The 25,784-nt window shown below is 40.8% G+C and overlaps 2 protein-coding genes across 7 annotated transcripts in view; one reads left to right on the top strand and one right to left on the bottom strand.

Moving 5' to 3' along the window:
* ralgps2 (Ral GEF with PH domain and SH3 binding motif 2) overlaps positions 1–25,784 on the bottom strand; it is a 157,651-nt gene that overhangs the window by 710 nt on the left and 131,157 nt on the right. For 5 of the 6 annotated variants that reach the window (XM_017688545.2, XM_037537969.1, XM_017688549.2 and 2 more), the window contains exons 10-20: positions 21,483–21,620; positions 20,943–21,033; positions 20,715–20,782; positions 20,445–20,586; positions 19,835–19,986; positions 18,614–18,668; positions 16,273–16,350; positions 13,598–13,703; positions 5,619–5,711; positions 4,778–4,883; positions 1,762–1,853 (exon numbers count right to left, since the gene is read on the bottom strand). In XM_017688545.2, coding sequence (XP_017544034.1) covers positions 1,762–1,853; positions 4,778–4,883; positions 5,619–5,711; positions 13,598–13,703; positions 16,273–16,350; positions 18,614–18,668; positions 19,835–19,986; positions 20,445–20,586; positions 20,715–20,782; positions 20,943–21,033; positions 21,483–21,620 — 1,121 coding nt within the window. The remainder of the gene's footprint in view (positions 1–1,761; positions 1,854–4,777; positions 4,884–5,618; positions 5,712–13,597; positions 13,704–16,272; positions 16,351–18,613; positions 18,669–19,834; positions 19,987–20,444; positions 20,587–20,714; positions 20,783–20,942; positions 21,034–21,482; positions 21,621–25,784) is intronic. The other variant, XM_037537970.1, reaches the window with a different exon arrangement.
* angptl1a (angiopoietin-like 1a) overlaps positions 24,412–25,784 on the top strand; it is a 34,744-nt gene continuing 33,371 nt past the window's right edge. The window contains exon 1 of the mRNA XM_017688582.2: positions 24,412–24,728. The gene's annotated coding sequence lies outside the window, so the exon portion shown is untranslated. The remainder of the gene's footprint in view (positions 24,729–25,784) is intronic.

The raw sequence follows: 25,784 nt of genomic DNA, 5'->3' as shown, positions 1-25,784 counted from the left end.
AAAAAAAAAGGCATACAGCAGAACCTTTTATAGACACATGTCACCTAAAAGCATCAAAATGTGGCACTTTAAGTCAACAGAAATGCTGCCAAAACACATCTAGAGTTGAGACCATTCAAGCAGTGTGGCTGAGATGAAATGCATTTAGTGCTGATAATTCACAAGTCATGGTAGCGCAAGAGATTGAAAGAAAGACAGAACAGCGAGAGAGAGAGAGAGAGAGAGAGAGAGAGAGAGAGAGAGAGACACAGTAAGTGTGTTTACATAAACGTAATCCAATAACTGCAGAAAATCAGATATAGTCAGTAATCCGATAAACACATTTACATGCACTTGAGTAATCAGACACTGGGGATACTCCAGGTCTAAATGAGCCAGACAGTACTCGGATTTCTGCTTTGCAACCAGCCAATAAATTCACAGAAAACAACGTGACATAAATGTAATGTAAATCTCGAACGTCATGCTGCGGCTTTTTTTTTTAAATAGCTCCACTTTACCTGAAAATATAAACATACATCATCTAAAAAGATATAGAACATTTAAATTCTTCATTTCATTGGAAATGTAGTTTGTTTCGGCGTCACTCCAAAAGTGTTTTGCTGCCATCTCGCGGCAATGCTGCCCGCCTATTTCTGGTCCAGCAATCTGTTTCACACATGCGTAGACTAAGAAATCCGAAAGGGATCAGAGTAAGAGTTTAAATGCACTGAGAAATCTGATTACTGAGCTAAAATCCACCTTTCTTGATCGGATTTCTAGATGAGACTATGGTGTTTACATGACCATTTGAACAATCAGGTAACTGCAGAAAACCGATTATGATCAGATTATTGAGTGCATGTAAAAACACTCAGTGAGTGAGTCACAGACAGAGTGAATGAGAGACACAGTAAGCAAGGGCACTGAACACCCACAGAAAACTGGCCAATATGGGTGTCCCGTCCTTTGAAGCTAGTAGTCGAATGGTTCTCAGGTTGTCAGTCATGGATAGTTAGAAATTGTCTGCTGCTTCTTTTAGGAAATGGGAGACGGTGTGTTTGTTCTACTGGGCAATTACTCATATGTATTTTATACACACATATGACTTTAAAATACAGGACTTTTACCAGAAGCATCGTGATACGGCCTGCGGGAAGATTCTGCAATGCTGGGATGTTGTAGATGAAAATGTCTTGGGAGTGTCTGAACATGGATCTAGTGAACGATGCTTGCAGCAGGCAGCAAAAACAGACTTGTGCAGCTCTGCCGGAATGACAGATTACACTCAATGCAACCAGACTAAACCGTACAACGCAGCTCTTTAAATTAAAATATATTTTTTGTTTAATCCCTGAAAGAAATCAGCTCCTTTGAATCCTTTGAAATCAATTTTTCCTTTGAAATGTACATCATTTGTGCGGTCCTGTTTGCAACAGTATCACCATTTTATAAAGTTTAATGTGAGCTTTTTGTGTGCTACTGTGTTTGTATTGCAGTGTAAATTTTGCACAATGCTTCCTCTTTTTTACTGGATGCACCATGTTTTTTTTTTTTTAAGTGAGCATTTGAGCTTGTTACAAACTAAAAACAGAGAAAACGGGAAAATCACAGAAAAATTAAATGATTGACAGAGAAGAGCAGATTTTACATATATACACAAATACATCACTGTTGTCGGAAGAAAACCTCATATCTCCAAAATAATAACTTTACAGGAGAAGGATGACAATGTAAATCAATGGAACCAGATTCCTGCAGAAACGGAAGGCACACACTTACCTGTTGTCTGTTGCTTTGACATGCTGCACTCAGGTGTTTGAACCACAGCAGAGCATTCATTCTGTTCCCTGCCTGGAATTTATAAGAGTTTCCTGCAGGAACACACCCACCCACACACACACACACACACACACAATTAGCTTCTGTTTCACACATGGTTCTTTGCTTGCTGCCAGCAAGTTTCCTGATCGTCTCTACTCCCACTCCACTCCTCTCTTTATTTGTCCATCTTTCTTTTCTCCTTGGACCCCTCTATCACTCCTCAGGAAAAAGAACACAATGCAGGTGCAGAATCTCTCTCGTTTTCTTTTTCACACTTTCTCTCGGTTTCAGACACATGCACGCAGCTGTAGTGATGTCAGATCAGGAATCCAAAGCAGGGGGAATGTAGACCAGATGAGCCAAAGAGAAATTACAAGTATGCACACAGAACGCTTCAGTGTGCCAGACAGTGTGTGTGTCTGTACAGCTGGCCTGCCAACCTTGAAAAATGTCTATTTATCTGCATGTACCAAAACCATTACTCTGCAGTGTTAGTTAGTCACAAACACTCAATTCTTTATAAAAAAAAAAAATAAAAAAAAAGGATAAATAAAATAAAAACAGAAAGCAGTGATTTGTAAATCCACTTTAACCTGTATTTAAACAAAAAAAAACTGTAAAAAGACAAGACTTTTAATGTTTTACATTATCAACTTTGTTTTGTTTTGTCCATTTTCATTTTGAAATTGATGCCTTCAAAACGTTCCAAAAAGACAGCCCTGCAATAAAAAGCAGCATGTTTCTGTGTTGAATATCACCACATGTATATTTGTTATTGTTACATTATGTTAATGCTCTCATGACATGGCACTAACATCTAAAGTTATTCATTTTTTATTATATTACATATTTAAGCTTTTAGGAAAAAAGCAGTAAAGTATCCTTGATGATGAACAGATGAGAATTATTATGAATAAGAGGGAGAAGTCTGTGTCAATGTAAATGTAAACATACAACTAATTTGATAGTTGAATAATCTATCGATTACTGAAACGAATAATCAATTATTCAGACAATGAATAACTACAATACCAAATAACTTATGTAGCTATTGTCTTTTAAATTTAGCTGGAGGTTGTTTTATGCATTTGCTAACTAAAAATGAAGACATTAAAGATGAATAACATTCAAGAATTCACTGTTTTAATGAACGTTCCTGCTAATACAAAAGATAAAAAATAAAACTGCAATGTATTTTTCCTGTCAAAATGTATAACCAAGCATGTGCAAAGTAGCATCCACAAAAATACAATCAGTTTTTCTTGAATCAAATAAATAAAAAAAATAAATCTAAATTTATTTATTTTAAATTTATAAACATATTTAAACAGTGCAGTCTGTGTTCTGTGCAGTCTGCTGTCTGTCTAAACTACATGCAACTAAATTCTACAATCATAGGTCTTTACTGAAACGGAGGAAAGTCAGCATCTCACTGTGCTCCTGTGAGAGTCAGCAGAGGAGGAGATACTCGCCAGAGCAGAGGAGACACGCTCTGATGGAGCGGATGGAACTTCTATGGGACTGTAACTTCAGTTTAAAGTGATAGATTTTTTAAAAATATGGATAAGTAATTTACGGCCTGCGGCCCTGAGGGAGAAGCGGCTTAGATAATTAATGAATGAATAAGTAATTTACAGCCCTTTATTAAGCTGTTGTTTGTTTGCTAGTCATTTAATTTTATGCTGAGTCTGTGAAACGGTGAAACAAAGCTATTCTGTGTTTTTTCCACTGACAATAACAATAAAATCTGAGAAAACACGGACCACTACAGCACCAAAACAACTTCAGTCATACCATCTACAGCACATTATCAATCTGAAGAACCATTTGACCACGCATTCTTATTTTTCTTAAGTTCCATACAGAACCACTATCTTTACTAAAAGACCTCTGAAGAACCATCTGTTTTTAAGAGTCAACTACCGCATGTGGGATCGGGCATATTTGACTATGAACGTATCAGAAACTGCTAATTTAAATGACAACTCTCTAGGCCAATCAGAAAACGCGACCAAGTTTTTTCGCGACCAAAGTTCTCTCACACTCACTATCAAGAACGCCTTAGGTTTGATGGCGAGTGGGAGAGGGTTTGATGGCGAGTGCAAGAGGGTTTGATAGTGAGTGTGAGAGGTTCTAATGGTATATGCGCAATTTTTACACACTATTTAGGTTGCTTGTTTGTGCTTTGGGACACAGCGTTTCTTACTGAGATGAATCTTCTTTATCTGGTGAGCGCCAACGAATTTCCTCTTCAGCTTCCCCCCCATGGAGAATGTGCACGTGAACGTGAACAACCTTTTTTTTTTTTTACTGAGTTTAGTTCGAGGATTTGTTCTTGAGGCAGCTGTTGTTAACTTTCCAGTAAGCAGAAATGCAAAAATTTTCCTAGTGAGCACGAGAAAGATGCGTAATGATGTCATCAACGAATCAAATACTAAATTAGTTAACTACTAAATCTAGTTTAGTAAACGTGTCACTATGTGCACAAGTGGCCCAATATAGATTTTAGGGGGCCTGGTCTTTCCAGACCCTGCTGACCCGTGGGGCCCAGTATGATTACCTAATGTACAACAATGGCAAAGTTTTGCCTTGATGAAACATAAGTAGAGGTGTGTTTTTGCTTTATTTGCATTTTGCCATCTCTAATTTCATCCAAATGTACTTATGTCACTCCATGGTTGCTCTTTAAAAGTACATTGTAGCAGCAGTCACATTCCCTGATTTGTTTACAAAGGAACTAAATTGGCCATTGAGGAGTGTGTAAAACTTTTCATTCTGAAACCAATTTCAATGCACATAGAATTCTTTGAAATTTTTGTCTGCTATTGCGGCAAAAGTTGTAAAGTCTAAGCCTGCCTTTAGGCTGAATAAGATTTTGCTAACTTTCTAAAAGATCCAAAATCATAAAAAATGCAAGTCAGTATTTTAAATCTGGAGTCGTGGCTGGTATGATGGAGGTTTGCTAAATGCTCACCGTGCTCAGAGTCAGTCAGCAGGAAGACATCAGGATGCTCTGGGTCATCTGCCATCATGGCCATCAAACCCACGACGGACACACACTTGCTGGAGGTGGACTTAAACTGAGAGAAAGAAACAGGGATATATACACATTATATATATATATATACACATTATATATATATATATATATATATATATATATATATATATATATTTATTTATATATATATATATATATATATATATATATATATATATATATATATATATATATATATATATACATACATACATACATACATACACACACACACACACACACACACACACACACACACACCATTGTAACATATCTCCCAAAATAACAAGACTGATGTGAGTGCCTGTATTAGTGCATTATTCAACTCACAACTCATTTTAATTTGCATGCCTCTGTGTAATTTTCATGTGTGCTGGCACAAGCAGGTGCTCGCTGCATGTGGTTCCTTTTAACTCTGTGAATGAGTGACAGCTGGTCCAGAACTGATGTCATACAGCTCATTATCCAATGAGTTTAAGCAGCTGCCCGCCACACTGCACAGGCTGAATACCCAGTTATTAGGAACCTTGCTTGTTTACAGTCTTTCTTTCTGAAGGTTTGCTTTCTCGAAATTACACATCTCTCTCTGAGCGGCAGGCTAGGAAGCCGTCCAGAATATTCTCTCTCTCTCTCTCTCTCTCTCTCTCTCTCTCTCACCACACACACATAAATCGCAAAGCACTAAAGCGCAGCAGCCTCAGAGCCTAACCTGAGGCAGTACTAAGTGTGTACAGTATCAGTAACTCCTGATTGAGACTTTCTGGAAGACACTCACATGCTTCCTCTCTGTGGCTTTGAGAGATTTGGCAGTGTAATAGTAGAGCTGAGTACCGCACAGAGCTACCCAGTACTTTGTCCATGCAGCCACCTAGAGAGAGAGAGAGAGAGAGAGAGAGAGAGAGAGAGAGAGAGCGAGAGAGAGAGAGAGAGAGAGAGAGAGAGAGAGAGAGAGAGAGAGAGAGAGAGAAAGAAGGAGGGGGGAGCGAGCAAACGAGAGAGAGAGAGAGAGAGAGAGAGAGAGATATGTTTTCATGAAAGATCACAGATCGCAATAGGAAAAAATGTTGGTTGTGCGTTTCTCTGGTTTTCCCACAAAGACTCAAAATGAACAAAAAACATACATTTACACTAGGTCTGCACAATATACAATGTGATGACATACAATGTAATGTTCAATACAGCTGAATATTGCAATGATGATAACAAGAAGCTATAAACTATGATTAAAACTGAATCTGACTAAAGTTCAATTAGCGTAGACTCAAGCAAAAAACTAAATAAATAACAAAACTACAAAAGCATTCTTTGCTACTACTGTGCAAACTGCAAAAAAAAAACAACAAAAAAAAAAAACAGCCACTCACACCACAACTACAAATTTCTTGTTTGTAAAACTTAGAAAAACAGTCGGCATTCTCTAAACAGCATTTTCTATTTAGGCCTGTATTAATTCCTTAAAAAGGCCCTCACGCTGACGCACGTGTGTTGCCTTTATAGTTTCATGCATTTTACACACAACACTGGAAGAGAGAGTAGTCATCATGCTTCAGGCATATTTACAGTTCAGTGGTTAAAGATATCAATAATTTCTCTGACAAACAGACAACACAAGCTCATTCTTCACTGAGAGCAACTCATTTAGAGAACACAGTATTCGAAAGTGTGGCCACAGCCTTCCACACAAGCACTGTTACAAAAGTGATTCTCAGTGATCCAAATAACAAGCATGCAGGCTGACTGAATGAAGCTTGATGAAGATGGAGGTGGCTTAGAGAGATCAAATGACAAAAATATTTAATCTGGCTGACGATATTTTACTGACACATTTTCCAAAATAAAAGTCCTCATTTTTTTTTGTGAAACAATATTATTTTCAGAGAAAACTCTCATTTCTGGATAGCCAAAATACAAATGACCTTACTTTACCACTTTGGTCATTAAGTGCTTTGACACTTTCAACTTCTTAATTATTTGTTTCTTCTTAAGTGTTTGTATTTTGCATTTTGTTATTCTTCATCCTTTTAACTTCATCTTTAAATTTTTATTATAAACATTGTTGAGGAAAACATCTTCGGTTTAACTCCCCTGGGTTAAATGCTAGCACTGTTATCCCAAGGATTACTTAAGAGGTTTAATTTTATTTTTTTGCTTATGGTATTGGAGAAAGATAAAGTATAACTAGATGTGCGTTTCCTGAAGGAACTGCAAGTGTGTTTGTGTGTTTCTGTGTAGGTGAACAACACCTCCTTATGTATGTGCCTGGTCTGTGTGTGTGTGTGTGTGTGTGTGTGTGTGTGTGTGTGTGTGTGTGTGTGTGTGTGTGAGAGAGAGAGAGAGAGAGAGAGGGAGAGATGTATGTGGTTGGGGGGGTTCATTCAAATGAACTGTCACTCTATTATTATGCAGCTCTTAGTGGAGAAGCCTTGTTCGAGTCCGATTTGCACCCTCTGAACAAACAGTCATAACTCGGGAAATGTTTACTCTATCGCTTAACCGGATAGGTGGTGTGAGATAAGACCCCTTGAGAATTATTTTGGTGTAATGTTGTGTGTATTGAGAAGAAAATGTCTGAGTTATGACGAGTTAAACACAGAGAAAATCGTGAAATAAGCAGATGCTGATTTTGAGAAATTACATGGGAAAGAATGGGGCAGTTTTCTGTGCCTAGTGCTAGGTTTCAGAAAGGACCATTCAAAACTGAAATGGAGTTTAAGGATTTTAAAGCAGATTCCCTGCGTAATCAGCTGTGTCTGTGAGACTGAGTGGCCTGCTGTGACATCATCGATATCAGAATGTGAAGTTCTGAACATTCCGCCATTCATTCTTATAAATGGATGGCCCTGTTTAACCGACACTCTTTGAGGTTAAATGTTGTTCTTCTCTACCAAGGATTTAAAAACTATGTTTTACCTTTATCTCAAAACTGATGGATGTTAACCAGACTGACATGCATGATATGTAGATCTTCAAATCGCTATGCAAATTAGTCTACATACATTCATGTGTTTATCCAGCATATAAAGGGATGAGTATTATGAATAACTTTTACTGTCCATAACAAAAAAAAAAAAACATGCAAAAAATACTTAAAAAAAAAAAACCAAATAATAAAAAAAGGTTGAAAGAATAGTTGAAATGTGCCTGAGTGTCAAAGCACTAAATGACCAAAAGGATAAAGTGAGGTCATTTTTATTCTGAGTGTCCATAATGAATGCTTTGTAAATGTTGATTCAACCATTCATAAAAATGTTATGAAGTGTTTATGTAAGATGTTATGAATGTGTTATATACACACCCTTTAAGTAAAGTGTTACCATTACGTCCGTGTGGGTAATGAAATTATCCATTTTATCATTGTAGCCCTGACAAAGTATCATGGATTATCATGATGATAATAAAAATGCAACTAACTGCACAGCCCTCACACACACACACACACACACACACACGCACGCGCACGCACGCACACGCACGCACGCACACGCACGCACGCACACGCAGCAGTGGAGAGAAAGTAGTTTGAGGCCGCAGCTAGTGAGGAAATAAAACTAAGCTTTAAAAAGGGCAATGCGTCCTAGAGAGAGAGAGCACACATTAAGTCAGCCCTATAAAAATATAATAAATTGTGTGTGTGTGTGTGTGTGTGTGTGTGTGTGCGCGTGAGATGCATTTGTGTACGGGGTAATAAAAGCAAAGGATGCTCTCTTAACATTTAAGTTAATGGTGAACTTAATAATAGCAACAGAGCCTATAAAGAACAGAGTACCTAGTCTCTTTTCATATCTACAGTTGACCACAGACATGGCCAAACATAGATTCTCTTTAATAATCATAACCATCGCACTGACTGTTTTCCAGCCAAATAGACTGAGAAGAGCACCTTTTATTGAAGTACAAAAGGCCAGGAAATGAGGTAGGTAAAAGAATATGATTTGATGGAATAAGTGCAAAAGAGAAATTGTGAAAGAGACATGGTTGTAAAAGGCTCCCTCTGGTCCAATAACCAAACTTTAAAGGCATGTTTTTTACTACTTTGGCTCTTTTACACTCCATACACACACACACTCACACATACACTCCACTACAACAGTGGTGGCAGGGCTAAAGGGGAAAAGGCCAGACTCAGCAGTGACAGCACAACTGAGAATGGGGGACAAAAAAAAACATCAGAAAGAAAAATATTAGACCACTTATGACAAGAGAGATGAAACACACAACCTGTCCGCAGTGCCTGAATCAAGCTGAGAGTGATAACAAGCTGAGAGAGAAACAGAAGAACTAGTGTGAAAGAAATGCTTTGGAAAAGAAGATAATGAACAATGAGAAGGTGAAGGTGGGGGGAACGAAAAATGTGTTTGGAGAGGAAGCAGGACAGAATAGTTAGTGTGGGTGCAGAAAAAGGTTGATGATGATGAAGTGTAAGGAGATCAGCAGATAAAGCAGGTGGAGAGAGATGGTAGCAGGCAGACAACAGGAGAAATGGAGGTGAAAGCTAAAGTAAGGGCAGAAAAAACTAAAGTTCTACTCGGATGAGATCATTTTTCCAGACCTAATGAAGTAATGTTGCTACAGGACATCTGGAATGTTGATGAGCGATTTGCATGAGTCAACAGATTTCTGAATGAATTAGAGACAATGGAATATCTACTCAATTCACTCCAGGGCTGCACGCTATGCATAAAGATACGATTAACAGAAAACATATTGCGATGACTACATTTGAAGTAATAAATTATGTCAATTACTTTTCTCTGCTGTGTAATTTAACCAAAAATGTTTGTTTACATAATAGCAGTTAATAGTAAAGATAATATTTATCCAATATGCATTTCAGTCTATTATTGACAGATCATGAGTCTGATCCTCAGCAATAGCACAGTCATCCATGGTTTGAAGTCTTAGAGAGCATAAGTGGCCTTGTTCTCTCTGGGTGATGGTGATGCCCAACTCTAGGTTTTGTGAAGTCAACTCCAAGTCTACACTCTTAAAAGATAGTTCTTCAATGATTATTTATTTAGTAAAGAAAACTGTTCGACACAGAACCATGAACACTCAAATTTTCATGATTAAAGGGTTTTTTGCATCATGAAATGGTTCATCACATTGATTGAGAACGTGCTATGGACGGTTCTACATAGAAGCCTTTTTGAAAAAGGTTCTACATAGTATCAAAGAGGGTTCCACTATTGTCACAAGGCAAAGAATCCTTTTTTTGGCACTATATAAAACCCTTTTTGCTCAGAGCGTACACTCCAGACACTGGAGTCGATACTTTGATCAAGACAGTGTCAGAGCCACAGATACAGCAGATATTAACGCATCCTAAATGTAGCCACTTTTTGCAGCTGTCACAGTTAATAAGGATTATTTCTGAAATAACACAAAGTAGAGAGAAGGGTCTATTCCAACCATTTTACCCCTCAGAGTCACACTGGCCAAGACATAACCTGGATCCCCAGATGCATCAGAGTCAAAGTATTAACTATTTTGGAGTTCACACTTCATCACTACTGGGTGGGTAACTGGATGGCTCCCTCTCCCCAAGCAAGATGTGAGCTAATGTGCTAACAAAAATCCTTACAGTGAACCAAGTTTCTTCAGTAACAGTAGCCACTGCTGCTTATATAAAAACTTAGTTTTACTTAAAACGTGAGACTTGAGAGTTATCATCCTATTTAAAGTGATTTTACAGGCTAAAGGTTACAGAAAAATAAATGCCAACATTCACTTTACTGAAGTTCAACTGCTGCCTGAAACATGACTGCAGTGGTTGGTAAAAGCATAATTACCACAAGTTATATACTTAGATGACAAATAAATTCATATTAAAACAAAGGGTAAATGGTTTTGGGTGCAGTGCAAAGGAGTTTTTTTTAACTTTAGTAGTCATTAAATTTTACATCTGTTTGTCTAATATCACTAATATTTTTCCTACAGAAAATCTAGTTGTATTCAGTCCACCGTATGTATTGCAGAAGTGTTAATCCGTAAGATTGACTCATATAATTTTTTTCACAACTCCGGAGGTATACAGCCATATAAGGCCAGGATATAAGAAATCTAGTTCAACAGTGGCCCGAAGGACTCCCGATTCAGCAGATAGGTACCGACAGGCAAAAAAGGTGGCAGCTGCAATGGTGGCAGAAGCAAAATCCAGGGCATGGGAGGAGTTTGGTGAGGCCTTGGAAAAAGACTTTCGTTCCGCCTCAAAGAGGTTCTGGACAACTGTCTGGCGACTCAGGAGGGGTCGGGGTGGCTGCGCCCAAGCTGTATTTGGCAAGGGTGGAGAAACTCTGACTTCGAATGAGGATATTGTCGGTCGGTGGAAGGAGCACTTTGAGGAACTTCTTAATCCGGGAGACGTGCCTCCCTCACGGGAGTCAGGGCCAGAGGCTTCTGGGGTGTCAAGTTCCATTTCCCTGGTGGAGGTCACTGAGGTAGTTGGGTAAGCTCCTCAGTGGTAAGGCACCGGGGGTGGATGAGATTTGTCCAGAAATGCTTAAGGCTCTGGATATTGTGGGGCTGTCATGGCTAACACGCCTCTGCAGTATTGCATGGACCTCGGGAACAGTACCCTTGGACTGGCAGACTGGGTTGGTGGTCCCTGTTTTTAAAAAGGGGGACTGGAGGGTGTGTGCCAATTATCGGGGTATCACACTGCTCAGCCTCCCTGTGAAAGTCTATGCACAATGTGGATTCCGTCGCGGCCGTGGAACAATGGATCAGCTTTTCACCCTCTCACAGATTGTTGAGGGGGCATGGGAGTTTGCCAACCCAGTCTACATGTGTTTTGTGGACGTGGAGAAGGCTTATGACCGTGTTCCTCGAGATATTTTCTGGGAGGTCCTCCGGGAGTATGGGGTGCCGGGGCTACTACTCCGGGCTATCCAATCTCTGTACTCCCGGAGTGAGAGCTGTGTCCGTATACTCGGCATTAAGTCAGACTCTTTCAGTGTTGGTGTTGGACTTCGCCAGGGTTGTGCTCTGTCTCCACTCTTGTTCGTGATATTCATGGACAGAGTGTCGGGGCGTAGCCGGGGTCAGGAGGGCATTATGTGTGGAGGCCGGAGGGTGGCGTCTCTGCTATTTGCAGATGATGTTGTTCTTTTGCCGGAATCACATGGATGCCTCCAACGCTCGCTGGTGCGGTTTGCAGCTGAGTGTGAAGCGGTTGGTATGCGGATCAGCACCTCCAAGTCTGAGTCCATGGTCTTGGCCAGGAAAAGGATGGCATGCCCACTCCAGGTAAGGGGAAAGGACCTGCCCCAGGTGGAGGAGTTTAAGTATCTTGGGGTCTTGTTCACGAGTGACAGGAAGAGGGATCGTGAGATCGGCTGTAGTGGTGAAGAGGGAGTTGAGCCAAAATGCGAGGCTCTCTGTTTACCGGTCGATCTACATCCCAACCCTCACCTATGGTCATGAGCTGTGGGTAATGACTGAAAGAACGAGATCGCAAATACAAGCGGCGGCAATGAGCTTTCTTCGTCGGGTGGTGGGCCACACGCTCTGCGATAGAGTGAGGAGCTCGGTCATCTGGAAGGAGCTCAGAGTAAAGCCGCTACTCCTCCACATTGAGAGGAGCCAGCTGAGGTGGTTTGGGCATCTGATCCGGATGCCCCGTGGACGCCTCCCGGTGAGGGTGTTCCAGGCCGGGACAAGACCCCAGGGTCGCCCTAGGACCCGCTGGAGGGATTATGTCTCCAAGTTGTCCTGGGAGCGGCTTGGGGTCCCCGGGAATGAGCTGGAGGAAGTTGCGGGGGACAGGGTCATCTGGGATTCTCTGCTCTCCCAAATGCTACCGCGACCCTGTTTGGACTAGCGGTCAACGATGATGGATGGATGGATGGATAGTTCAACAGTTTCCCCATTAATGGATTTGTCCCTACCTTTTGCAGCTACAACAGCCTCCATTCTATTGAAAAGGCTTTGCACATGACTTTGGAGTGTGTTTGTGGGAATTTTCACTCTTCAGTGAAAAAAGCATATGTGAGGTCAGGCACTGATGCTGGACAAGAAGGCCTGGCTTGCAATAGACATTCCAATTCACCTCAAAGGTGTTCAATGGGGTTGAATGTCATGGCCCTGTGCAGACCACTGGAGACCCTTCACACAATCTCGTCTTCATGGAGCTTGCTTTGTGCAGCTGCTCAGCCATGGAAAACCATTTCAGAAGCTACTGATACACAGTTATTGTGCTGATGCTGCTTCCAGAGGTAGTTTGGAACTCTACAGTTCGCAATGCAACAGAGAATATGTGATTTCTACGTAGGGATGTGTGTTTCAGCACTTGTGAATTTGCCTTGTCTATTACTTTGTGGCTGAGCTGTTGTTGCTCCTAGATGCTTCCATTTCATAATAATAGCATTTGCAGTTGACCGGGACAGAAATTTAACAAACTGATTTTTAGCAAAGTCAGTGCTATGTTTAATGTCACTGAGGTCTTCAGTGTGACTCATTCTACAGTCAATATTTTTCTATGCAGACTGCTTTGCTATTTGCTTGATTTTATACACCTGTTAGCAACAGATGTGGTGTGTCCAGATACTTTTGGCCATACAGTCAAAACTATGTAGGTTTTAAAGAGTGTAGACAGTTTGGAATTGAAGACTATGAACAGCTTCACGGCCTCTAGACATTGACAACTAGTCTTGCAGCTCCAATACTGAAATAAATGAACGTTAACGTGAACATAACACTCCTAGCAAACACTGTGTTGAACGGAGAAGGTGAGAGATTGAGATATTGAGTGTGTACCGTCGGTTTTTTGCCCTCCTTGAGGAGTGTTTTCCTGCGTAACACTCCCTGGACGGTCACTGCTCCAGGGTACAAGTGGACTGCCAACTCCTCAGACTCTGCTGAGCTGCAGAAACAAACAAACACACAAACACAGGAGTCATACACTTTCATGGCAAACATAGAAAGGATACATTTTGTGTTTTAAGCTCAGTAATAAACTGTGCTGTCACCCGACCCAGACTCATTGTGTAATTAATGATAAATACTGTTGGGTTACAGATTATGTAACACAGACAGAAAACACATTATTTATCCTATAAAGTATAAAGCATTAAAAATGAATAACAAGAGTCTGGTGTGAATGAGAGCAATTTACTCACATCACAAATCTAGATTTAGATCATAAGTACTCTACTCATCATTTAAAGCAAACAGATGCAAACACACAAAGGAAGTGTAATAAGAGGGAGAATGAGGCAGGACCCATACCGCAGAGCTTTGATCTGGAGAGAGAGTGAGAAACAAAAACACCACACCTAAGATCTGAAGAGCAGCTACAGCTTTCATACACATTTATCTTTTTCGCTAATGTGACGTGGGCAAAGCTTGTTATTAGCTCTTTTGTTCGATAGATAACACCAAAAGAAACCCTTAAATTTATGTACATATATGCACACACACAGTTTTAGTTTTATACTGTGTCAGGACTTGAAGTACAAGTACACACACACACACACACACACACACACACGCTATATTTCCAAAAGTATTTGCTTGTCTGCCTTCGCATGCATTTGAACTTGAGTGACATCCTATTCTTAATCCATAGGGTTTAATATGATCCATGTCAGGCCAGCCTTTGCAGCTATAACAGCATTAGCTCTCCTGGGAAGGTTTAGGAGTGTGTTCATGGGAATTTTTGACCGTTCTTCCAGAAGCGCATTTGTGAGGTCAGACACTGATGTTGGACGAGAAGGCCTGGCTCGCAGTCTCCACTCTAATTCATCCCAAACGTGTTCTATCCGGTTGAGGTCAGGACTCTGTGCAGGCCAGTCAAGTTCTTCCACACCAAACTCACTCATCCATATCTTTATGGAACTTGCTTTGTGCACTGGTGCGCAGTCATGTTGGATCAAGAAGGGGCCATCCCCAAACTGTTCCCACAAAGTTGGAAGCATGAAATTGTCCAAAATCTCTTGACCTCAAAAAAATGACTCCACACCATAACCCCCCCCTCCACCAAACTTTACACAATGCAGTCAGACAAGTCCAGGTCTCCTGGCAATCGCCAAATCTAGACTCGTCCACTGGATTGCCAGACAGAGAAGCGTGATTCGTCACTCTAAAGAACACGTTTCCACTGCTCTAGAGTCCACTGGCAGTGCTGTACACTACTGCTTTCGACGCTTTGCATTGCGCTTGGTGATGTAAGGCTTGGATGCAGCTGCTCAGCCATGGAAACCCATTCCATGAAGCTCTCTACGTTGTTCTTGCACTAATCTGAAGGCCACATCAAGTTTGAAGGTCTGTAGTGATTGGCTCTGCAGAAAGTTGGTGACCTCTGTGCACTGTGTGTCTCAGCATCCGCTGATCCTGCTCTGTCATTTCATGTGGCCGACCACTTCTTGGCTGAGTTGCCGTCGTTCCCAATTGCTTCCACTTTGTTATAATACCACTGACAGTTGACTGTGGAATATTTAGAAGTGAGGAAATTTCATGACTGGACTTGTTGCACAGGTGGCATCCTATTATGGTATCCTATTCATGCTGGAATTCACTGAGCTCCTGAGAGCAACCCATTCTTTCAGTAATGTTTGTAGAAGCAGTCTGCAGGCCTAGGGGCTTGGTTTTATACAGCTGTGGTGATGAAAGTGATTGGAAAACCTAAATTCAATGACTTGGTGAAATTCAATGATGGGTGACTGAATACTTTTGGCAATATAGTATATATATATATATATATATATATATATATATATATATATATATACACACACACACACACACACACACACACACACACACACACATACATACATACATACATACATACATACATACATACATACATATAGGGGTCAGTGTAGTTTTTCTTTGGTGTTGTAACAAAGTAAGGATGGTTTTGTCCTGAAAATGCATACCTCCCCACAACCAAACACACACCCTTACACACACACACACGCATTCCCAACCAACAGTAGCGTCTGCAGTATTCCCCCTCACTCTTTTGCCTTCTTTAACTGAGGGGCAGTTGAAGCCACTGAGCTTTGGTGCTGTTTCTGAAATAAGAGTCGGAGCAAGTGAGGCAACTGCAAACTGCCTGTATCACTACATCACATTACACACAAAACTAAGCTGCCATAAGGAATGGCTTTCTTCATTCATTTGAAGGATAGAGGGTCTACAGAAGAGGCAGAGACAGTGATCAAAGTAACTGCTCCGGCTGCAGCAAGATGTGGATTAGGCAGCAAGCTGAGAAAATCACCAGTACACACGCACAGTTCCGTCTGACTCAGAGAAGTCCATCACCTAGAGTCACAGCAAAATCACATAGTCTAGCACCATTATACACAAAGTGCAGCTGGTTGGCCAAGTCAAGTAGGAGGGGACAGGGACAGAGAGGGATAGAGAGTGGGAAAGAGAAAGGGAGAAAGAGAGGGAAAGAGAGAGCGCCTCAGGGTGACTGCTGTTACCTGCTGGGCCTAAGCCCTCCTCTGCAGGACATGCGGCCCACTCGCGTGACTGGGCCCAAAGAGTGGTAGAAACGAGTCCTGTAGGGTGTCAGTCACAGCAGTGCATTGATCAGTCTCAACCCCCACACACACCAACACACACACTGTCAAAAGTCCGGGGACATTTATGGTTTCATACTGTTTACAATAAGGGAGCATTTTAAACAGGTTTATTTTGAGAAAACATGTCACAAGGAAGAATTTGTGACAATAAAACAATAAAAAAAAACTATATGTTCATCAAAACAACCTATTTAAGCAGCTTAATTGTTGTGCACACTTTCTTCATAGAGTCAGGCATGCCCTAAAAAAATGACAGTTCATATGAACTAAGTAGGTACAGCAGTTAAAGTATCCGAGGTATTTGTGTAATTGCTTTTTCTTAATTATTAATAAAAATGATATCTTTATGTAGCCCCTTACATACATAAAAATGCACCTCAAAGTGCTTTACAGTATAATTAAATCTAAAAGAGTAAGTCAGTGTACATAAAACAGACGACAGAACACATTTAAATGATTAATATTAATAAAAATAAAAGGTAAAAAGAAAATCATTAAGGTATTCAATCAGAAAGGCAACACCGAATAAAATGCAAGTTAACACAATGAAATAAAAAAAAAAAAAAAAAGGATTCTAAATAAATGGAATAAAATAAATCACCTAATAAAATGGCAAACTACATAAAGTAAGGTTAGGTGCTTGTATACTAATCTCTGGTGCACAGTAACAGCAGGCTGCCTCACCAGTCTTGATCTTAAGACCTGATATGGAACATAGTCTGTCAGGCTTTATAAAAGTGTTATTGAGGTGTTAAACTATGTTCTAGATTATGTTTCTTCTGTAGAGGCCTGACCACAGCAATGTTGCAAGCTGCTTCAAAAAAACAGTTTATACTGTTCTCAAAACGTCACAAATATTTACATGCATAATGTCGTTTTCTCAAAATATAAGTCTGGTTTGTCTTCGGTATGTTATTGCAAATTGACGAAAACGAGCATTTGGGGGCAGTCATGGGCTGGAGGTTGGGGAACTGGCCCTGTGACTGGAAGGTTGCCAGTTTGATCCCCAATGCCGACAGTACGTGACTGAGGTGTCCTTGAGCAAGTCAAGTGTGCCCACTGCCTCCTAGTGTGTGTGTGTCTGCTCAATAGTGTGTATGTGGTGTTTCACTTTATGGATGGGTTAAAATGTGGAGGTGAAATTTCCCTGCTGTGGGGCTAAAAAGGGTCACTTAATCTAATTTGTTAAAAACATTACAAATATTTTTTAAAGTCACTCCAGACTTTTGATGGGCAGCAGACACATGTCAGGAGAAGAACCCATGTCAGGGTTTCTCTGAAGTGACCGAATCTTCTCCTTTCCTCGTCTGAAAAAGGCCATTAACATTTTATGCTGGGTCATTTAAAAAAACAATCCTGGATTTGTTGTTTTATAGTGGTGTATGTCAACTTATAGTTAAACCTTAATCATAACATTAATGCAACATGCTGCTTCAGGCCAAGGAAAGAGTAAATAAGTGTAGAATGCATATGGTGTTTAGGGCAAGGGCAAAATTCCAGAGACCATAAGCCACTAAACCATCTTGCTCAAATGGTTCCATCCAATTCTAGACTGTTGGCCAAATCTTCAGAAATAAGGTGGGGAATAAATGGTCTGGTACACAGTCACACACTGTGGAGGGGATTACTGTGGTCAGTTGTAGTGATTCATAAACAGAGGTTGCTAGGAGAAAAAGCAATAAACACTTTTCGGTAAATTTGAACTCCAAGCTTGTGGATTTGCATCTTTGTACTTAACTCTCAAAACCAGTGACCTAACACATACTGTGGAAACACACAGCTGTACAATCAGGAGACACTTATCTAATTACATTACAAAGACAACTAAGCATGAAGGTTTGTGTAAATAAGTAATTATATATGAATGTTCCTACAAATACACAATTACACATGACAGCAGAAATACAATTTTGTGCTCATGGAAACAGTCATACATAACTGACCATTCATAAAAGCATAAAACGCATCACTTATTTTTATAGATAAGCATTGAAAAATATTTATCTTTACCACAAGAGCACATTCTTTTTCTTTTCGTATTAAGAGGTTCCAAATTGAGAGGCTTCGCATGTTTATTTGACCCTAGACAAGAGCCACAGGCTGACTTGGTTATGTAAGCATTCCATATGTTTAGGCTAATCTGCCCTGTAAATGTCCATTTGTGGGCATGCATGCGTGCAAGTAGCAGAGCATGACATGCACGTGTGTGTATGTGTGTAGGAGACAGATGGACACTCACCTCTCAAAAGCAGGCCAAGACATTTCTTCACTCAGTTCAGAGCCTTCACTGCTTCCTGAAGCCACAATGAGAGCAGAAGTGTTAGATGTCCCTTATCAAACAAGATACATCGCTGTATGTGATGAACATACGCGTAGAGGTGCACAATATGTGGCTAGTTAATACTTCCAAGCATGCACTGATGCTTATGTAGTTACTAGTGCTGGGAATATATGTTTATTTGTTTTTCTTTTTTCATACTCACAAAAATGGAGAGCATGGTATTTAAAACCACTGCGCTATAGCCTGAAGACTAAAGGTTAAAGTCTCCATCTTGGCATGAATGTCACTGCTTTACATTTTTCTTACTACTAGAAGATGCTCTAGGTTAGGGGTTGGCAACCCAAATGTTAAGAAGAGCCATTTTGTCCTCTCAGTAAAAATCAACCCACCTTGGGTTTGATTTCATTTCATGTCCATTTTACCCTCTTGACAGTAATTATGTCTCAGTATGTGCTGAAGTACTGGTATAAAAAATAATGCAGACTTGCTTTGGCTCCGCTATAGAAGCTTTCTTGCATCTCTGACAGGAAACATTTCTGCAAAAGTGGAATATTTTCTTGTAAAATGTCTATCAGCATTCGACTTTTTATGAAGCTGAAGTCAGCTGGTCAGCTTCTTATTCGCCAGCTTCTTGTTCGGATTTTCTCATTCCACCTTAAATGGTGCATGAGGCTCCAGAATGTAACTGCTTTTTGCCAATCTTCAGTATTAAAAGGTGAATTATCAGTTACAGGCAACACTGGCTCCAGTGCTTACAGCCATTTATTGTTAAAACCTTTAGAACAGAGCTTTATTTTACTGCAGAGCTGGATTATTTCATTTTTATCTAAAAATCTAATTCTGCTGCAGAGCCACAACAGGGCAGTAAAAAATGGCATGCTGCCGACCCCTGCTCTAGACTACAGAGCTTGCTAAATATGAAAAAGTTTGTCAACTGTCGCATCTGATTTCGCTGTTTTAACTTGCTCCATGCACTGCACTTTAATGAATCCTTCTTTTAAAATGTCGGTATCAGGCAAAAGGTGTTAATTATCGGCTACTGTTATCAGCCCTGAACGTCTGTATCTGTGAATCCCTACATATGAGCATGTGTATTTCTTTGTGTACATGTACTACCACTGAAGAAAGGAGCCGGGAGGTGAGAGGGGGTCTTTGCGTATGTGAGAGCATGTGTGTTACCCAATGAGATGCCGCTGGACAGAGTGGAGCTCTCAGCCTGACCCCGTGTGGGTGTGTGGCTTTCTAGCACACTGTCGTCCAGCAGGTGTCTGGACCCAGCATTGGGGAAGGTAGCGCTCTTAAACTCCACTGTGTTCATCTTATGAATGAAACTACAGCAGAGAGAAAACACAAAAAAGTTCATGGTTTCTGAGAAAATTCCTGTAGTAACAGCCAGTCCAGTCATTGGTTGTGATATTAGCTTTTGTTCAGTAGTCCTCTGAACTCGGGCCATATAAAAGGTACATGCTACATTCATTTATTAACTGTGATACAAGCATTATTTCCTGCAAGATCCATTTGAACTTTTCTGATGATTTACGACTGGTTTGTGCACAAGTGCAAGATATCAAGGCTTAATAGACCAAGTCAGGCTTTGTTTGGAGTTCACTGCCTTTAGTGACCATTATAAAAAGAGTCAAAATTGAATTTTTGGAAGGGAAAAGTGAAAAGAGATTAGGCCAAATAACAAACAGCATGGAACTGTAGCATTAAAAATGCATGAGTGAATATAACGAGTGTGAGGGCAGTAAAAGTCCACTAATGAAAGGTTGAAGTGAAGGACACTCACTTGTATCCCAAGCTGTGACACTTTCTGTGTCCATACGGAAGGAGGTTGCGGGGGGAAGGCGGAGTGGGTGGGACTTTGGGCAGGGCGCCCTCAGCTGCATTACCACGGCGACCACACAACGGCGAACCAGAGGCATCAGGACCTGAATCATAACACAGAACACATAATTATACACAAGTAAGCTAAACTGTATGTTTCTTATATATATATATATATATATAGTTTTAGCGTGAAAGTCATTTATGGATGTATGGATGCCCGTTTCCTTACCTACGAGGTCTTCTCTAGAGGCAGTTGCACGGGGTGTGCTGGTGGCTGGCTCAATCTTTAAGGACAACCTGAACATGAATCAGACACAAGTTTTAGATGTTACACATATGCACATTTATAACTCTGCAACATTGTAAATGAGGGGCACCCTCAATGGTCTCCGAGATCAAATAAAGCTTGATTGACTGATTGATACAAGCACAAAGCATGATTCCACAAAACACTCACTTGTAGTTGTCATCCTCCACAAACTTCTGCAACTCTTCAATGTAGTGGACCGAGTTGAGATAGTTCTGGACATGAGGCAATTCTGGAACATCTGAGAGACGAACACAATATAATTCCATGAACATTCAGTTATTACTCTTAAGACTTATTGTCCTAGTAACTGCCAGAGGTGAAAAGTGATGAATTACAAGTAATATCAAAAGTAGAAGCAGTTGAATCATAGTATTTTTTAAGCATAAAATGCTTTAATTTTCTACTTTTATTTTTCACAACCATTATGCAATTTACAGTCAGAGACTACCACTCATTTATTTAATTTCCATTTAAAATGCCATTAAGTTCTCTTTTCAAAAATTATTCATGTTATTTCTGAGGTTAGATATAAGACTTGCAAAGGAAAGGGAATTTGAAACTGTGGGGAATTGAAGTGTGGGCACATTCACGTGCCCTTAGGGTTTAAGGGCTTACATTCATGGCATAATCATAATCTGCATCCTCCTCGTGCTTTTCAGACTGACATGTCCAGAGGCACATACGCACCATATTCGCAGGATCTCTGGAGGTCTGAGATGATTCTCAGGATGTTATTCATCAGATTGGAGCGTTGCTCGTTCTCCAGAATGCTGCCGGTGGAGGGGTATGCTGAGTCTATGTATGTCAGATCAGACAGGTATATGCCTACAGAGAGCAAACACAGAGAGTACGGTCAATTTTGCTGGTTCTGTGTTGTTCAATGAGCGTGACGCTTTGAGAACAGTTCCCAGCTGTGCCGTCTTAACAGAAAGCACACTGGGCCAGGAGGGTCATCCAATTTCTCCTAAACACACAACTTCCTACTGGGTTCAGCAATCAGCCAATCACACACAAATGCATTCATCTCCCCATAAAGCCCCCTAATGATAGGTTTCCAGCACTCAAGGTGTCACGCAGTCCAGTCCAGCTGTTCATGTCTCAGAGAATAAACAAAGGGAGAAAATGAAGTCATGCATCTCCCTCTTTCCTACGGTGGGAAAGAGCCCAGAATGAAGGAGTACAGACAGATCGTCTTTGGCTGTGGGCGAAAATGCTTATTTCGCTTTGGATAAATATTTGAGCGTATTAGGAACATTATGACCGAAAACGTTAACATTAAAAAGAAGGATGGGTGGCTTCAGGAGAAAGGAATATTTTTCAAAGTGGCACTTCAGACTGCAGCCTACGGTCTTTAGAAATAAGAGATAGCAGGGGTGGAATGGAATAAATTACTATAATCTTCTACATTACTGTATGTGGTTAGCTGTGCATCACTTGAGGGCATTTGTCTAAGTCTACATTTTGAAACATATGAATTTTCTCTCCCCTAAATTTCATCCTACATTCATACAAACCAATATAAAGTCAGCAATAAAAGACAGTAGATATTTTTGGTAGCAAATATGGGTACTGAGTTTTGCATGCACTTAAACCTCTTGAATGGCCAGGATCTTTCGATGGCTCTGAACCTTTACTACTAACTTCTAAAATCTAAGAATAACTCAGTTTGCATTATAGTCCATGTACTTACAGAATAATAAGCCTTATGATGTAATAAGTGTGGGATTTTAAGCGGTTAATCACCTCCTGCTCAAAAATCCCAGACCCTACACTTTTTTTTCCCCACTGTGTTTATTTGTGCAGGTTTCTTTTAAAAACTTTGTTATTATGACCAATGAGAAAAATACCTAAATTTTGATGTCTTGAGAACATGAACCTCATGAGGAAAAAATGCTTTCAAAATCATTAAAAACAAAAAAACATCTATCAGTTACTGAGTTTAAAGAGTTTAGACTTAAGCAGCAGGCACAGCTATAACCAGCAACAATAATGCCTAATTGAAAGGAAAACCCCATAAGGCTGTGTACTTTCTAGCATTACACAACTGTATTATATTAGCCATGGGACGCACACACTTAAGAAAAGAAGAAGCAGGCTGCTGAAGAGATGATGGCATGGCAAATCAAGGGTTGAGACCTCAAACAGAGGAGTCTTATCTGTCCGATCAATCAGACTGATTAGAAACAGTGTGTGAGTGTGTTTGGGGGAGGGGAGCTATATTGTCAGTGAAATGGCATTCAAATTTCCATGATGAGAAATGGCGTGTGGGAGACTAGCTCTCGCACCTCATTAGACCAAGAGCAGCCCAGTCAGAACCTGGGAACCCGCTCACGTTCAAACATGTGACAAGCATGTACTTCTGAACCCACACGCAGCCATACATACATTACATAGTGTCTGCGAGAAAGCATGGAAAAATCCCCTGACTCTAATCAGCATTACTGAACAGTCAACTGCAACAAATCAGCACTACCAACTGAAATGGAGCCAACACACAAAAACGTCTTCAGCTACAATTCACTTCATATGTCAAATAACTCACACTGGCTCACGTTACAGAGAGAGAGAGCGAGAGAGCGAGACAGCGAGATAGAGAGAGAGAGAGAGACAGCGCGACAGAGAAAGAGAGAGAGAGAGCACGACAGAGAGAGAGAGCACGAGAGAGAGAGAGCACGAGAGAGAGAGAGAGAGAGAGAGAGAGAGAGAGAGAGAGAGAGAGAGAGAGAGAGAGAGAGAGAGAGAGAGAGAGAGAGAGAGACACTTTATTGATCCCGAAGGAAATTTAGCAACAATTGGAAATTGAGAACAAGAAAGGAGAACAAAAGGAAGAGAGATGAAAAAGAATGAGAAGAGAAAGCAAAAAAAGAAAGAAAAAGGAGTTAGAGAGAATGAAAAGAGAGACAGAATGAGAACAAGAAAACAGGCAAAAGTAAGGGAGACCAAGAGAGGAAGAGGGAAAGAGAGTGCAACAGAAAGGAAGAGAGCAAAAAAAGAGAATGAGAAGAGAGAAGAAAAAAGAGAGAGAAAGGAGCAAGAGAGAATGAAAAGATAATGAATGAGAACAAAAAAACAGGGAGACTAAAAAAAGAATGAAGAGAATGAGAACAAAGGAGAGAAAAAAAGGAGAGAAGAAAAATAGAAAATGAGAACAAAAAGAATAAAAAGAAAATGAGCAACAGAAAATGAAAAGAAAAAGAATGAGAGCAAGAAAACAGGCAAACGCAAGGGAGACAGAGAGAGGAAGAGATAGAGAGAGACAAAGAGAGAGAAAGACAAAGAGAGAACGAGTGTGAAAGAATGAGAAACCAACTAGTGCCGTCTCCACTCAGACCACAGTTTGGAGTTTAGATGTCTTTCTACTGCTGTCTCTCTCTCTTCTGGAGAAGAATGACTTGACTGGGGGGGGCCGTAACTTTAGGAGGAGTCGACTTCTTCTGGCTCTGTTTCTCCCACAGTTACATCAGAGGAGTGAAGGGCTAGTTCTAAAAACTGAAAGTTGAAAAAAAAAAAAAAATCCTGACCCCTCTCTCTCCCAGCCTCTCCTCCATCCCTCCTCCTCTTCCCTTGCTCCCTCACCTCCCCAGTCTTTTGTGAAAAAGCAAAGGCGGCGTCTGAGGGTGGCTCAGTCTCCTCAAGGCAGCAGCTGGGAGTTCCAGAGCAATGCCCCGGCTTGAGAGCCGCTGAAGAGGAAAGAGCTCACTATTGGGTCTCTGGAAACGAGGGAGTTAGAGAGATCTGGAAAGGAGCTGTCCCAGAGAGGAGGCCTCAGTCGAGGGATATGAGAGACAAGCAGAGCCCTGAGGACTTCCACAGGACTTCAGGCACCTCGAGGGAGACACGGCAAGACACATCCGAACCTAAAGAGCTGATACGGAGCAGTACATACACATAACACAGACAAATAATTACACAGCCACAGTCAAAAGGCCATAGGTGAGTGTAAATAGAGTTCATTATTTATTTCACTTCATAACTCTTCTAACTCAATTTCAATCTCTTTCTAACCTAGTTTTCCCTTTTCCTTCTCTTCCCACTGTTTCTCTTCTGCTCTCTTTTCTCTCAACAGCTGCAGCATGTCCTCAGGAAAGCCTTCTCTCTCTCACCGCTCCCTGCTTAGCACATGCTGTAATGTTTAGCGCTGATAGTTGTTTTTCTTTCAAAACAAAAGCTGGCCGGTTAGCTGGCCGGTCAGCGGGTCAGAGTCCCGAGCACTGGATAGGATTACACCAGTTACCCAATCTGAGTAAACTTGCAGGCCAAAACTGGAATAAGATCAAAGCTAGAGAGTTCCTCAGAAACTCCTCAGAGGAGTCGGAGAAGGTTTTTATAGCTTCTCGTCTCTCTTGTATGGGGAGAAAAGTGCTGGATGTGGGGGTTTGTTTGCTTTGCTGAGTGTCAGAATAGCAGCGTCTTCTGCAATCTCTACTGTGTCGGGGGTGCTGGTCTACAGCAGTGCACGCAAGGCCAGCGAGGCAGTGACCAACTGAATCTTCCCTAGCTTGAAAGGTACATACACTCACTGGCAACTGGTTCAGTTAAATAGCTAATCAGCCAGTTACATGGCTGCATCTCAATGCATTTAGGCATGTAAAGGTGGTCTTGCTGAAGACAACTTGCTGAAGTGCAAACCGAGCATCAGAATGGGGAAGAAAGGTGATTTAAGTGACGTTGAATGTGGCATAATTGTTGGTGCCAGACGGGCTGGTCTGAGTATTTCAGAAACTGCTGATCTACTGGGATTTTCACACACAACCATCTCTAGGGTTTACAGAGAATTGTCCAAAAAAGAGAAAATATCCAGTAAGCGGCAGTTGTGTGGACGAAAAAGCCTTGTTGATGTGAGAGGTCAGAGGAGAATGGGCAGACTCTTTCGAGAAAGGCAACAGTAACTCAAATAACGACTTGTTACAACCAAGGAATGCGGAATACCATCAGGATGCAGCCCTGGATCCCTCCCAGTGGAGGTTTACCAAGCACAGCCTACTGGGA

The sequence above is a fragment of the Pygocentrus nattereri genome, chromosome 4 (genome assembly GCF_015220715.1).
Source record: "Pygocentrus nattereri isolate fPygNat1 chromosome 4, fPygNat1.pri, whole genome shotgun sequence".
NCBI lineage: Eukaryota > Metazoa > Chordata > Actinopteri > Characiformes > Serrasalmidae > Pygocentrus > Pygocentrus nattereri.
This window is presented reverse-complemented; position numbering and strand designations above follow the sequence as displayed.